Source organism: Zootoca vivipara, chromosome 17 (genome assembly GCF_963506605.1).
Source record: "Zootoca vivipara chromosome 17, rZooViv1.1, whole genome shotgun sequence".
Classification (NCBI taxonomy): domain Eukaryota; kingdom Metazoa; phylum Chordata; class Lepidosauria; order Squamata; family Lacertidae; genus Zootoca; species Zootoca vivipara.
This window is the reverse complement of record NC_083292.1, coordinates 3503044-3515346: the sequence shown is the minus strand read 5'-3', so window position 1 is coordinate 3515346 and position 12303 is coordinate 3503044. Positions and strand designations below refer to the sequence as shown.

Sequence of the window (12303 nt, the reverse complement as noted above, 5' to 3'; positions counted from 1 at the left end):
CACCCTCTGTAGGCACTTCCTATCCGTTAATGTCAAGCCAGCGTACCACACCATGATGCAGTATGAAAGGACGCTTTCTTTTAAACCCCTGAACATAGTTGCTATATCTGCAGAACACACATTAGTTGTAGAATCTCCCTTCTGCCACTCATGCTCTTTCTCTCTCACAGACTCACAATGTGGAATGTTGCTTGCCATTAAGAATTTACAATCCATCCTAGCTGTCAAGTTCTCCCCTTTTTTAAAAGGGAAATTCCCTTATGCTGAATAGGCTTCCTCACGAGAAAAGGGAAAACTTGACAGCTATGACAATCCATGGCATAATCAGTACTCGAAGACTTAGCTCAGTGGTGAACTGCATGCTTTTCTTATGGAAGACTCCAGTTTCAGTCCCTGTCACCTTCATTTCAAAGGATTTCTGGTACCAAAACTGGGAAAGACCTGTGTCTGAAGCCTTGGACAGCAGTATTGAGGGAATGGCCTGATGAATTATAAAGCAACTTCCCATACACATATGTTCTGATTAGGTTCTTGCACAAAACAATTCTTGGGATGAATTCTGCAGACCTTTGTGGGGGTTTTTATTAATCAAGTTAGTGCACAAGTCCGTGTGAGGCAGAATGGAGAGGACTGGTCCTAAATAAGGAATTGAAAATTTATTTATTTCTTATATATTATAAGGTTGAAGGTCATATACAAGCCCTGGTGGAAGGCAATTTCAAAGATGACTTCGAGCATGTTATGAGAGACCCTATACTTTTTGGAGACTTTAGGATGGCCCTAAATGAAAGTGAGCCTCGTGTTTATGAAGATATTCAGGACTATGAAGCTGCCAAAGCTCTCTTTCAGGTACAGAGATGAAATTGGGGTGTGTGTGTATATTTATTTTCATTGTAGACGGTTTGAAGATTTTACTATAGAAAAGGAGATTAAAAGACATATATATGGGATTCTTCCTGTATTTTTTGTGTATGTTGCTTGGTTATAACAACTGGATATTTGTTATGTATGCCCTTATCATTAGTATTAATTCACCTTTGGCATGTGAACAGTCACCTGTTCAGTGTGACTATTAATGCACACCAAAAATAAGTAGCATTCTCTTTTGGCAAAGTGAGAAATTAAGACTACAATTCTATGTACACTTACCTGGGTGTAATTTCCATGGAACACACTGGAATTTATTTCTGAGTAAATGTGTGTAGGGTTACACTGTAAAATTCTGATATTCCTTTCATTCAGTGTTTCCAGCGTTTAATTATTTATTTAAAAATATTTGTATACCGCCAAAAGCATTCAAATATATCAAAGCGGTTTGCCGCAATAAAGTCGTGAAAGCATACAGTAAATGTGCAAAAAGTTGAAAACAAGTTACAACAAAAAAGGTAAAAACAAACACCAGTAAACCATTATGCATGGATGTACTCTTTAACTGCTTGCATAGGCCTGGTAGAATAGAAATGTTTTCAGCAGGCATTTAAAAGTTGGCACAGAAGGTTTTCTTCTGTTCTGAAGGGTAGGACCCAAACCAATGGATTCAAGTTACAAGAAATGAGATTCTGAGTAAAAATCAGGAAGAACTTTCTGACGGTAAGAGCTGTTCGACAGTGGAATGGTCTTCCTTGGGAGATTGTGGACTCTCCTTCCTTGAAAACAGAGGTTCAATGTCCATCTTCCATGGATGTTTTAGTTGAGATGCTTGCATTGCAGGGGGTTGGACTAAATAACCCCTTAGGTCCCTTCCAACTCTACAAGTCTATGATTCTATGATAAGGTGCCTGCTAAATCTCTAGTGGCAGAGGGTTCCACAGGACTGGGCCAATGACACAAAATGCTCGATTTCCCACTGTTGTCAAACTAGCCTCACCAACTCGGGGAACAATCAGTAACACTCCTGCAAATGATATATCCGTGATTAAGCAGGGATATCAGGATTCAGGCAATCCCAGTGTTGCTGTTGTTTAACACCCTGCTTTTTGGGTGTTGAAACCCTTCCAAAAGCTCACTCTTTTCACCTTTCCCTTGCAGGAGATTCTTGAAGAGTACAATGAACTGAATACTAAAATGAACCTGGTGCTGTTTGACGATGCCCTGGAGCATTTGGTTCGTGTTCATCGCATCATAAGGATGGACCGTGGTCACGCTTTACTTGTTGGAGTTGGTGGCTCAGGGAAGCAGTCTCTGGCAAGATTAGCTGCTTATACAGCAGGATGTGAGGTTAGTGGGTCATTAGTTTGCTTTTTTATTTTAGATGATCACACTTCCCTGTCATTGAAGTCTTGGATTACATACTGGCTTTGAGTTGTACCCAATGCTAGTCCTACTCACAATAGACCCACTGAAGTTAATGTACACTACTAACTTAGATCCATTAATTTCAGTATGTCTGTTCTGAGTAGAACTTAGTTGGATATAAGTACTGTGATTAATTTTAAAAGCCCTTGGGGGGGGGGAGGCAAATGGTCAGCTACCAACTCGCCTAAATGAAATGGCCTTATATCACTCTGGGAGAGACAGAATCAGGTTTTGTTTAACTTCTTAAATAAAGGAATTGCAACTCAAGGGAATGTCCCTGCCTGCACTCTACCAATCAGTGCTTCCGGTGAAAATAATACAACTAATTTCATACTTTACTTTTAGGTTTTTGAAATAGTTCTGAGCCGTGGTTATGGAGAAAACAATTTGCGGGAAGATCTTAAATCTTTGTATGTAAAACTTGGGATTGAGAATAAAATAATGATATTCCTATTTACTGATGCTCATGTGGCCGAAGAAGGGTTCTTGGAACTCATCAACAACATGCTAACATCAGGTAATGACAAACCTATGGTGTGACCACACGGTGTACAGGGCTGGGCCACCCATGAGACAATGTGAGGCAACAGCCTTGGGTGGCAGGATTTGCAGGGGCACTGCCTGCTGCTGCCACCACAGCCACAGTGGCAGTGGCAACTGCAAATGCTCCTTGGAGTCTGGAACTGTCACCTCTCCAGCAGACTCTTGGTGAATAGGGGAGGCACTGCTGGTCTCCTCCCACCCTTGTTCCCAATGTAGATCTTTATTCCCCCTCTTGTCCCTGATGTAGATATTTACTCACCTCTTCTTTTCAGGGAAGGAACCATTTTGTGGTCACCTTACATTTCAAAATGTCTTATGCTGACCTTGATGGTGCAGCCACACTTGGAATAGTATGCATAGTTCTGGTCGCCTAACCTCAAAAAAGCTATTCTAGATTTGGAAGGGACCCAGGTGGCGCTGTGGGTTAAACCACAGAGTCTAGGGCTTGCTGATCAGAAGGTCGGCGGTTCGAATCCCTGCAATGGGGTGCGCTCCCGTTGCTCGGTCCCAGCTCCTGCCCACCTAGCAGTTCGAAAGCACATCAAAGTGCAAGTAGATAAATAGGGACCGCTCCGGCGGGAAGGTAAACAGCGTTTCCGTGCGCTGCTCTGGTTCGCCAGAAGCAGCTTTGTCATGCTGGCCACATGACCCGGAAGCTGTCTGCGGACAAACACCGGCTCCCTCGGCCTATAGAGCGAGATGAGCGCCGCAACCCCAGAGTCGGACACGACTGGACCTGATGGTCAGGGGCCCCTTTACCTTTACCTAGATTTGGAAAAGGTTCAGAAAAGGGCAATCCAAATGATCCTGGCAATCACAAGTGGATAAATAGATGTTGCATTCAGATCCTGCTTGCAGGCTTCCCACAGATCTCTGGCTGGCCACTGAAAGAACATGATTTTGTACCAGATGGGCTCTTGGTCTGCTCTCATGTTCTTTAAAGTGCTGAGTCTTAATTCTCTATGATTCTTCATATTTTACAGAGTGGGGTTTGAGGGTGTGGGGGGCACTGTAGCCACCTGCCTCTGTCCAGTGGTAGGAAATCCCACTTGGAAGAAGATGAATGTGCTTTGCATCACATAAAATAATCATGGTCATTATGCATAATAATCTGTTTAAGTTTATTGGGTGAGAAAACCCAGACAGGAGATTACCGTTGGTGTAGGGTGGGTGGGATGTTTATCATGAAGTAATAACTTCTTTTACCTTATCTTTATTTAATAGGAATGGTGCCAGCCCTATTCCCAGATGATGAAAGAGATAATATTTTAAATCAGATTACAGATGAAGCAATGAAAGCTGGAGCTGCTCCAGCCAAAGAAAGTGTCTGGCAGTACTTTGTAAACAAGAGTGCCAACAACCTCCATATTGTCCTTGGGATGTCCCCAGTTGGTGAAACACTGAGAACACGTTGCCGAAATTTTCCAGGTATGTATGTACCGTACGTACAGTATGTATGTATGTATGTTAACAGGTATCCCCTCTCTGCCCCTGGGATGCAGATAAATGAAACTGAAAAGCGGGCATTAGCTTAGTTTTCATAAGTGGAGAGCAATGGTTTTGAATCTCTGTTCTGTTGAACTTTGAAGTTATTATTACTATTTTTAAAATTATTTGTCACTTTTCCTCCCCAAGGTAACTCAAAGTGGCTTACAATATAAAAACAAGCACATGCATTGAAACTGGCACAAAAGCGGGGAGGGGGACAAATAAAAATCTAACAGATTTTTTAAAGGCAGGATTAAAACATTAAGGACCAAAGGCCTGGCAAAAAAGAAATGCTTTTGCCTGATACCTAAAGAAAGTAGATAAGAATCCCTGAAAAGCAGATAACTACCACTGCTTGTTTTCTCCTGCAATGTGCATTCATGGGAAGGTGTTGGCTATGTTTTAGAGCAGACTTTCCCAAACTTTGATCCTCAGATCTGTTGGATTACAAAGCCCATCATCCTTGACCATTGGCCATGCTTGCTGGGGCTGATGGAAGTTGTAGTTCAGCAACGTCTTGACCCAAGGTGGAGAGAGGCTGCTTTAGAGTGTGATTTTAGGGTTCACAATGCAACAGTGAAGCCTAAGAAGCCTGGCCAGTTTCTGTGTCTTAGAAAATTACCCAGGATCCTCTACAATATACAGTCTCATCATGTGGCAGGAACACAGTAATTGTTTGGAAGCCAAGGCAACACGAAAGGAATTCCTTGAGGGTAGAAAGTTTGAAAGCCCAAGGTGTAGCAACATATAGAAGCTTTGAGTTTCACAGAAAACTTTTGCGGCAAGCCTATAAACTAGTGCATTTAACAGGCATCATTTAATTTGCCTGCATCAGGCTTGCCACTGCCACAGGGTTGTATTGAGGCAACAGTGATTTTGGCAAATGGTAGTATTGCTATGACAAAGAGTAAAGAGGTAAGAGGAGGAAGAACTGGGGGAGGGAAAAGATTGACTTGCTGCCCAGCATCACTAGTATTAACCTTGTTATTTCTCTTCAAAGGTCTTGTCAATAACACTGGGATCGACTGGTTCTTGCCCTGGCCACCTCAGGCTCTAGATGCCGTTGCTAAGTTCTTTTTGGGTATGTAAACATTTTTGAAGCAAGAGGCTAATGTGCATGTAATTGAAGGAAATGTATTCTTCCCCATGTCTTAATTTCCCCCTTCCTTTACTGTTTTCCTATTCCTTGTTTAACTTATGACCCGCCATACCTCTTCTTATCTCTTCTCCCAGTGCTGTTACCTATGGAGGAAAGAAACACCCTTCCCTTCGTTTTCCTCTGTGAGGCCAAAAGCAGCTTGGGGTGGAGAGGCACTTGATTTTGGAGGTGAAAAACTGGAAGAGAATAAAGGGTTAAGATACCTTATCTTCCACCCATGCCCCACTAGTCTCCTTCTATTGGAGATTGCAGCCTGAGAAGCTACTTTAATTAAAGAAAAAAATAAAACAATGGAAAGGAGGGAACTACTCATGATTAATTGTGTGGGTTCATCTTAAGTGAAATGTACCTTCGATATGACAGAGACTAGCATTTCTTAATTTCTTTGAGCCTGAAAGACCAATAACAATTTGTGTGTCTCTCTGTTAGCTTTCTGTACTTGGGGGTGAGCATGTTTTTTCTCTCTTTCCCAGGGAGCAATCCACTGATCCCATCTGAAAAAACTGAGGCAGTCATTGAACACAGTGTCATGGTCCACGGTTCAGTAGGGCTCTACAGCAAAAGATTTCAGCAGAAACTCAGACGGAGCAACTACGTCACCCCAAAAAATTATCTTGATTTCATCAACACCTACTGCAAACTGCTGGATGAAAAGAATCAGTTCATTTGGGGTAACATCTGTGTTCTTATGAAGTTTTGCAAATCTCATACAAAATATTGTGCAAAGACAGTTATGTGCATGGCCTAAGGCTGCAATCATAACTGCACTAACTTGGGAGTAAGCTCCATTGAATTCAGTAGGATTGTGCTGTAAATTATGTAAATTAAGAGCAAATACATTGTTTTACATGTGCAGCCAGGACAGTCACATCTTATCTTATTTTACAACACACATCTTTATGACAATATTTCTCCTCCTCTTTCCCAAAGCTCAGTGCAAACGACTGGAGGGTGGTTTAGACAAACTTAAAGAAGCTACAATTCAGCTGGATGAGCTCAACCTGAAACTTGCTGAGCAAAGGATTGTGCTGGCAGAGAAATCAGCGGCTTGTGAAGCCTTGTTACAGGAGATTGCAACCAACACAGCAATTGGCAAGTGTTTCTTACAGTCATAATTCACTGAGATTTAGAGGATTTACCCCACAAACTAAACTGGGCTCTCTTGGGTGGCTCTCTTTTTATTTTTATGCCCTGGCAGAACATAGGCTGCTAAGCCTAGAAAGTCTCATGTGCTGAGCCAATTTAGGATTGTGTGTTCTATTATTGCAGCCTTCTAAATTTGCATTTATAAGTAGTTGTTTCTCCAAAGATGGATCAAATCCCAAAGAATTTCTTGCTCTTTTGATTTTTGGTTGTTTCATGCTGGAATTATAATATAATATTTCAACTGCATTTCTTTTTAATTGAGCTGCTTCAACAGTGGAGAGAGGAAGAATCATCCAGTACCTTTAGGAAGAACCCTAACTCAATTTACCAGTAACCTTTCATTAGAGGAGATAAATGCATCACTGATTCAACCTACATTGTGGTCTGGTTTTATTTGATGAGTCAAGAAAACCAACTGAAACTGTAACACTTCCTTCCATGCATGACACACTGTGGTCTGAACTGTTGGGATGATGAAGAAGAAAACTTTGCAAGGACATTATTTGAAATAATCTCCATCAAATTCACCTGAATAACATACCCCACACTGTAGTGTTGTTACATGATTCCCCTCCCTCCCACAACTGAAGTAATAGTTTTAGAAAAAGCCATCATTGGAATTCAAATGTTGTTTGACAACAACCCAGCAATGCCAAAAGCTTCCCCTCACCTGCGTCTCTCCCTGCCTCTCACACACATTCATGCACCTATTTTGAATATTTCCTTCCCTACCTTCTTACGCATGGCTTATAATCCACCCATTATTTCATTATTCCTCTCAATTAAAGGATTCTTGTGTGCCTTTCTTCCCAAGCTTCCTGTCTGAGATCAGAGCAGTCATGAACAACTCACCCTGTTGCCATTGTTGAAATAAGGTTCATTTGTGTAAGGGGATGGGCTTACAGGGGACAGCCACCCCTTATCAAATCCAGCTGTTCTAGCGGCTCTGACAACAGCGGAGGGACAGGAGACAGGAAGGAGGAAGTGAGCAGAGTGGGCCAGGGCTCAGGCAGCCTCCAAGAGCACTGCCTACAGCCTGTGATACCAGCAAGGAAGGAGGAGCCAGCAGAGAGTTCTAGCGGGGAAACAGCAGAGGGGTGTCCTTTCAAATTCACCCCGGAACTGAGGCGATCAGCGGCTCGCAAGCGCAGGGGGTGGAGATTTGGGGTCCCCAAACTACTCTGCTGGGGGAGGAGCTGAAAAGCGCCATTGGGAGAATTTGATAGTACTGAGTAGACATGTTTTCATGAAGCTCTTGCACTGTAAATAACTTTCACAATAAAAGTATTAAAGACAAGATGGTTTGGAGCAGGCATCCCCAAACTGCGGCCCTCCAGATGTTTTGGCCTACAACTCCCATGATCCCTAGCTAAGAGGACCAGTGGTCGGGGATGATGGGAATTGTAGTGCAAAACATCTGGAGGGCCAAAGTTTGGGGATGCCTGGTTTGGAGTGTCGTTGCTCGAGGGTAGCCAGCAACCTCCCTGACAAATTGCTAATCCAGTTAACTTCTGTATGTGGAGTGGTGGGGAGGCGCCTTCCAGTCCTTTGCTTCGGGCATCATTATGTCTTTTCTTGGGCCACCCAAGGACTTGCACCAATTTCAGCAATACTGCTGTAGTAAAAGTGCGTTGTAAAAGTGCATCAGTATTGTAGCCGTGTTGAAGAAGCTGATGCCCGTTCTGAGGAGTAATTTTTGCAATCGTCCCTGTCCTACATATTAGCTGAGGAGAAGAAAAAGCTGGCTGTGGAAAAAGCCATGGAAATAGAAGAGCAGAACAAAGTCATTGCAGTGGAGAAGAAGGACGCCGAGACAGCCCTGGCAGAAGCCATGCCCATCTTGGAGGCCGCAAAACTAGAACTTCAGAAGCTTGACAAATCTGATGTCACTGAGATCAGGTACTTGAACTGCAGCCATCCTGGCACAGGAAATGACTTTACACAGAAATGTCCATTGCTCATCAGGAGCACTCACACCAGCTCAAATACCAATTTTGTATCCATATTGCACCTATTTAAAGTTTGCTTACCATCTGTTTCCAATCCCATTGTAGGAGACAATCTGTACAGTTGAGTTATGTCCTCTCCTTGGGGTCAGAGGACTAGTTGCCTTCAGTAGATAAAGGAGAAGCAGATTATCCACTGCCCTCCAGCTCACTGGCTGCCTGCAACTCACTAGCAACTAGGGGCATGCAGTTTACTTGGGGTTTTCTCTCCCTCCACTCTCTTTTCCAATACAGTACATTTCTTTTTGTGTCTAGGTCGGGGTGGGTGGGGGTGGAATTAACCTTGGCTCTCTCTACTCCCAGCACTAGTCAGCATGACCAGGGGTGTACGAAGGGAGGGGCGATGGTGGCGCTCCGCCCCAGGCAGTGCGATCCCGAGGGTGCCATGGCGGCTGCCCCCCGCCCCAGAATGCGCACTACGCCCCTACAGGCGGCGTGCCCCCCCCCAGAACGCGCGCCAGCCCCGCCCCCGCCCCCAGTGCCGGAGCATGATGCTCCGCCAGTGAGTATTACCAATAGCCAGGAATGATGAGAGCTATAGTCAAGCAGCACCTGAAGGGCCACAGGTTAACCACTCTTGGTCTAGGCTGCTGAACCCAAGCTCCATCCTTCACATTTAAATATTTTTTATTACTGTTACTTTTGGCAGGAATGTTATCAGATTCTCATCTTTGGCAGGTGGGAGGAAGGCAGAGAGCTTTCCCCTCCTACTCCGGATGGGTAAGCCAGCCTCGTTGAAAACCTCACATGACACGTAGGGTTTCTGGAAAATGAAGGAACAAAAGACATGAAAACATGAGCACAAAGAATTTGACTAGAGTTTTTTGTAGGCTGTCAAAGGGTGTGTCCAGTTGGTCTGCACTACTCAGAGGCAGCCTTGAGCTCACCCTTGACCATTCCCAGCCTAGCCCAGTGCAGCTCAGTTAAGGTCTTCTGAGACTCAAAATTTCAAGGAGGGAGAAAATCTGTAAGCAATTGGCTTGAGAGTTCCATCGGTAAAAGCATGAGAATTTTAATCTCAGGGTCGTGGGTTTGAGCCCCATATTGGACAAAAAGATTTCTGCATTGCAGGGGGCTCGACTAGATGACCCTAGGTAGGGGGTTCCTTCCAACCCTGAAATTCTGTGATCTATGATCTGTGAGTATTGTTTGCCCTAATATTTATTTATTTTTGCATTTCAGGTCCTTTGCTAAGCCCCCTAAGCAGGTGCAGACTGTGTGCGAGTGCATCCTTATCATGAGAGGCTACAAAGAACTCAACTGGAAGACAGCCAAAGGAATGATGTCAGAGGCCAACTTCCTACGCTCCCTTATGGAAATCGATTTTGATTCGATTAATCAGAGTCAAGTGAAATCCGTCCGAGGTAAATTGCTAAGCGGCAGAATTAACTGTACCCTTGAAACTGCATTTCACAGTCTGATGCTGCAAATGTCACGTAGTCTTCTTTTCAGGGATTCATATATTTAAGGAAGAAGGTCCACAGTTGTATATGGCACCTCTTGTTTCTCAAAGTCAGGACTGGTTCTTGGGGCAGCCCAGGTCATAGCATTACCTGCACCCCACAGGGTTATTGGTAATGGAAGAACCTCTGGGAGGGGAAAGAGCTGTCCACCAGAAACAGGCACTGGTGATTCCCGCCCCCCTTCTTCTCCAGTTGACTGTCCCCCATGCCCAGAGCCATTTGACACCAGCTTCCATGTAGCTAGGGAGGGAGCAAACTACTCTTGCTACAGCTATGCTGGTTTTATTTTAGGTGTGTGGCTTTAATGTATCCACTGCATTCTATAAATCAGGGATGGGGGGCCTCCATACCCTGTTGGACCCAAGCTCCTGTCAGCCCCAGCCAGCTCAACCAATGGGCAGGGATGGTGGGAGTCTGTCATGGTCTTGACGGGAGTGAGTGAGGAATAATAATAATAATAATAATAATAATAATAATAATAATAATATATTATTATATTATTTATACCCCACCCATCTGGCTGAGTTTCCCCAGCCACTCTGGGCAGCTTCCAACAGAACATTAAAATGCAGTAATCTATTAAACATTAAAAGTGTGGCTTTTAGGGTGTGACAGAGTGGGAGTGGGGTGAGAAGTAATAATGGACATTATTTTTTGACTGGTTAAGATGGACCGAACCAGGGTTGTTTTATGGAACTTGCTGAGCCGTCTGGGAGATTCCGAGTCCAGGGGAGGAGGGGCAGAATTAGATATAAGTGTTTAAATGTTATTAGGATAGAAGTAATGTTTGAAATTATGGATATTTTTGGGAATTAGTTCTAGGCTAAGGGGTGAAATAGGAGATAGATGTTGAGAAATTAATTATATGTTGTGAATATTTGATGATTATAGGTTAAGAATAATTGATGATCATAGGTTAGGAATAATGGAGTGAAAATGTACAAGTGTTGAAAAAGATGAAAATTGCCAAGGATGGATTAAAAATGGACCAAGTGAGGGGGGAATCGAGGAAGTTGATAGAACAATGTTAAGTAGTATGAAATATCGGGTTTTTTGTTTTCCTTTTTTCTTGTATTTTGTATTTTTTGCTTTTATAAAATGAATAAATATTATTTGAAAAATATATATTAAAAGCTTCCCTAAACAGGGCTGCCTTCAGAATTAACTCTTTGTTGTCAAAAGTACAACATAGGGAAAGGCATGTCCATCAGTTCTACATCTCTCTACTCTTAGGTGTGCATCTGATGAGGCAGTTGATGCAACAGAGAGGCCCTGCCCCTAACCTCACTTTATGTATCCCCCACATCTGAGCTGTGTGCAAGCAGGCAAAGACTAGGCCTGCATGTAACCTTCTGTTAACTCCCACTTCAATCGTCTTCTGGTCCTGGGAAATGAGTGTTTTAGCCTTAAAACTGTGAAATTAACTCTGACATTTTAAATTGGAGGGCTGCTAAAGAACTTGAACACAACCTTTGAAGAAATGGAAGTTGTCAGCAGAGCCGGTTTAGGGATGCTGAAATTTGTGGATGCTGTTATGAGCTACTGTGATGTAGCTAAGGAGGTCAAGCCAAAGAGAGAAAAGGTACAAGGGGAAAACATGGAAGTGGCAGTGAACAGAATGAGGGCCAGGCTAAATGTGACTTGGGAGGAGGGATGGAGGAGGAATTTGATTCCGTTTGCACTTCAAGGCAAACGTACCTAATTTGCATTTTCTATAACAATATGCAAACCAAATCACAGCCATCCTTCGGAATTTTCACTTCTCCAAAGTTTACATTGCAGTTTTCCAGCCAAGTAATGCATAGAAAAATGCATATATGACTTTTTAAAAAAACAATTACGCAAATTAATGGGGGAAGTATGGAGAACTGAGCTTATAAGGAAGGGCAACGCCGCCACGCAGCCAATCGCCACGCCCAGCCGGCACAGGAGGGGCGGGACCAGGCCAGCCAGGACAGGAGAAAGGGCACTCTGTACAAGCTCAGGAGCCCCCTCGCCCGCCCCGCTACGCGCCTAGCTCGCTGCTGCTGAGCCGTGGCCCCCGGATCACTTCCCTGGCGCCCTCCAGCGCCCGGCGCCATGGTTCACCGCGCCACTAGCCTCTATGGCTAGGATGGGCCTGTCATAAATTATGGGGAGAACCTGGCACCAAGCAATTTTAGAGGACCCTTACCCCCTGCAAAGCCGTACCAATATTTTATGG

At 43.8% G+C, this 12303-nt stretch overlaps 1 protein-coding gene across 2 annotated transcripts in view; it reads left to right on the top strand.

The window, feature by feature from the left end:
- The window catches only part of DNAH10 (dynein axonemal heavy chain 10), a 130412-nt gene that overhangs the window by 94617 nt on the left and 23492 nt on the right, over positions 1–12303 (top strand). For both annotated transcript variants that reach the window (XM_035097917.2, XM_060269865.1), the window contains 10 exons: positions 682–849; positions 2029–2217; positions 2641–2812; positions 4063–4266; positions 5327–5407; positions 5959–6156; positions 6416–6577; positions 8356–8530; positions 9820–10001; positions 11546–11682. In XM_035097917.2, coding sequence (XP_034953808.1) covers positions 682–849; positions 2029–2217; positions 2641–2812; positions 4063–4266; positions 5327–5407; positions 5959–6156; positions 6416–6577; positions 8356–8530; positions 9820–10001; positions 11546–11682 — 1668 coding nt within the window. The remainder of the gene's footprint in view (positions 1–681; positions 850–2028; positions 2218–2640; positions 2813–4062; positions 4267–5326; positions 5408–5958; positions 6157–6415; positions 6578–8355; positions 8531–9819; positions 10002–11545; positions 11683–12303) is intronic.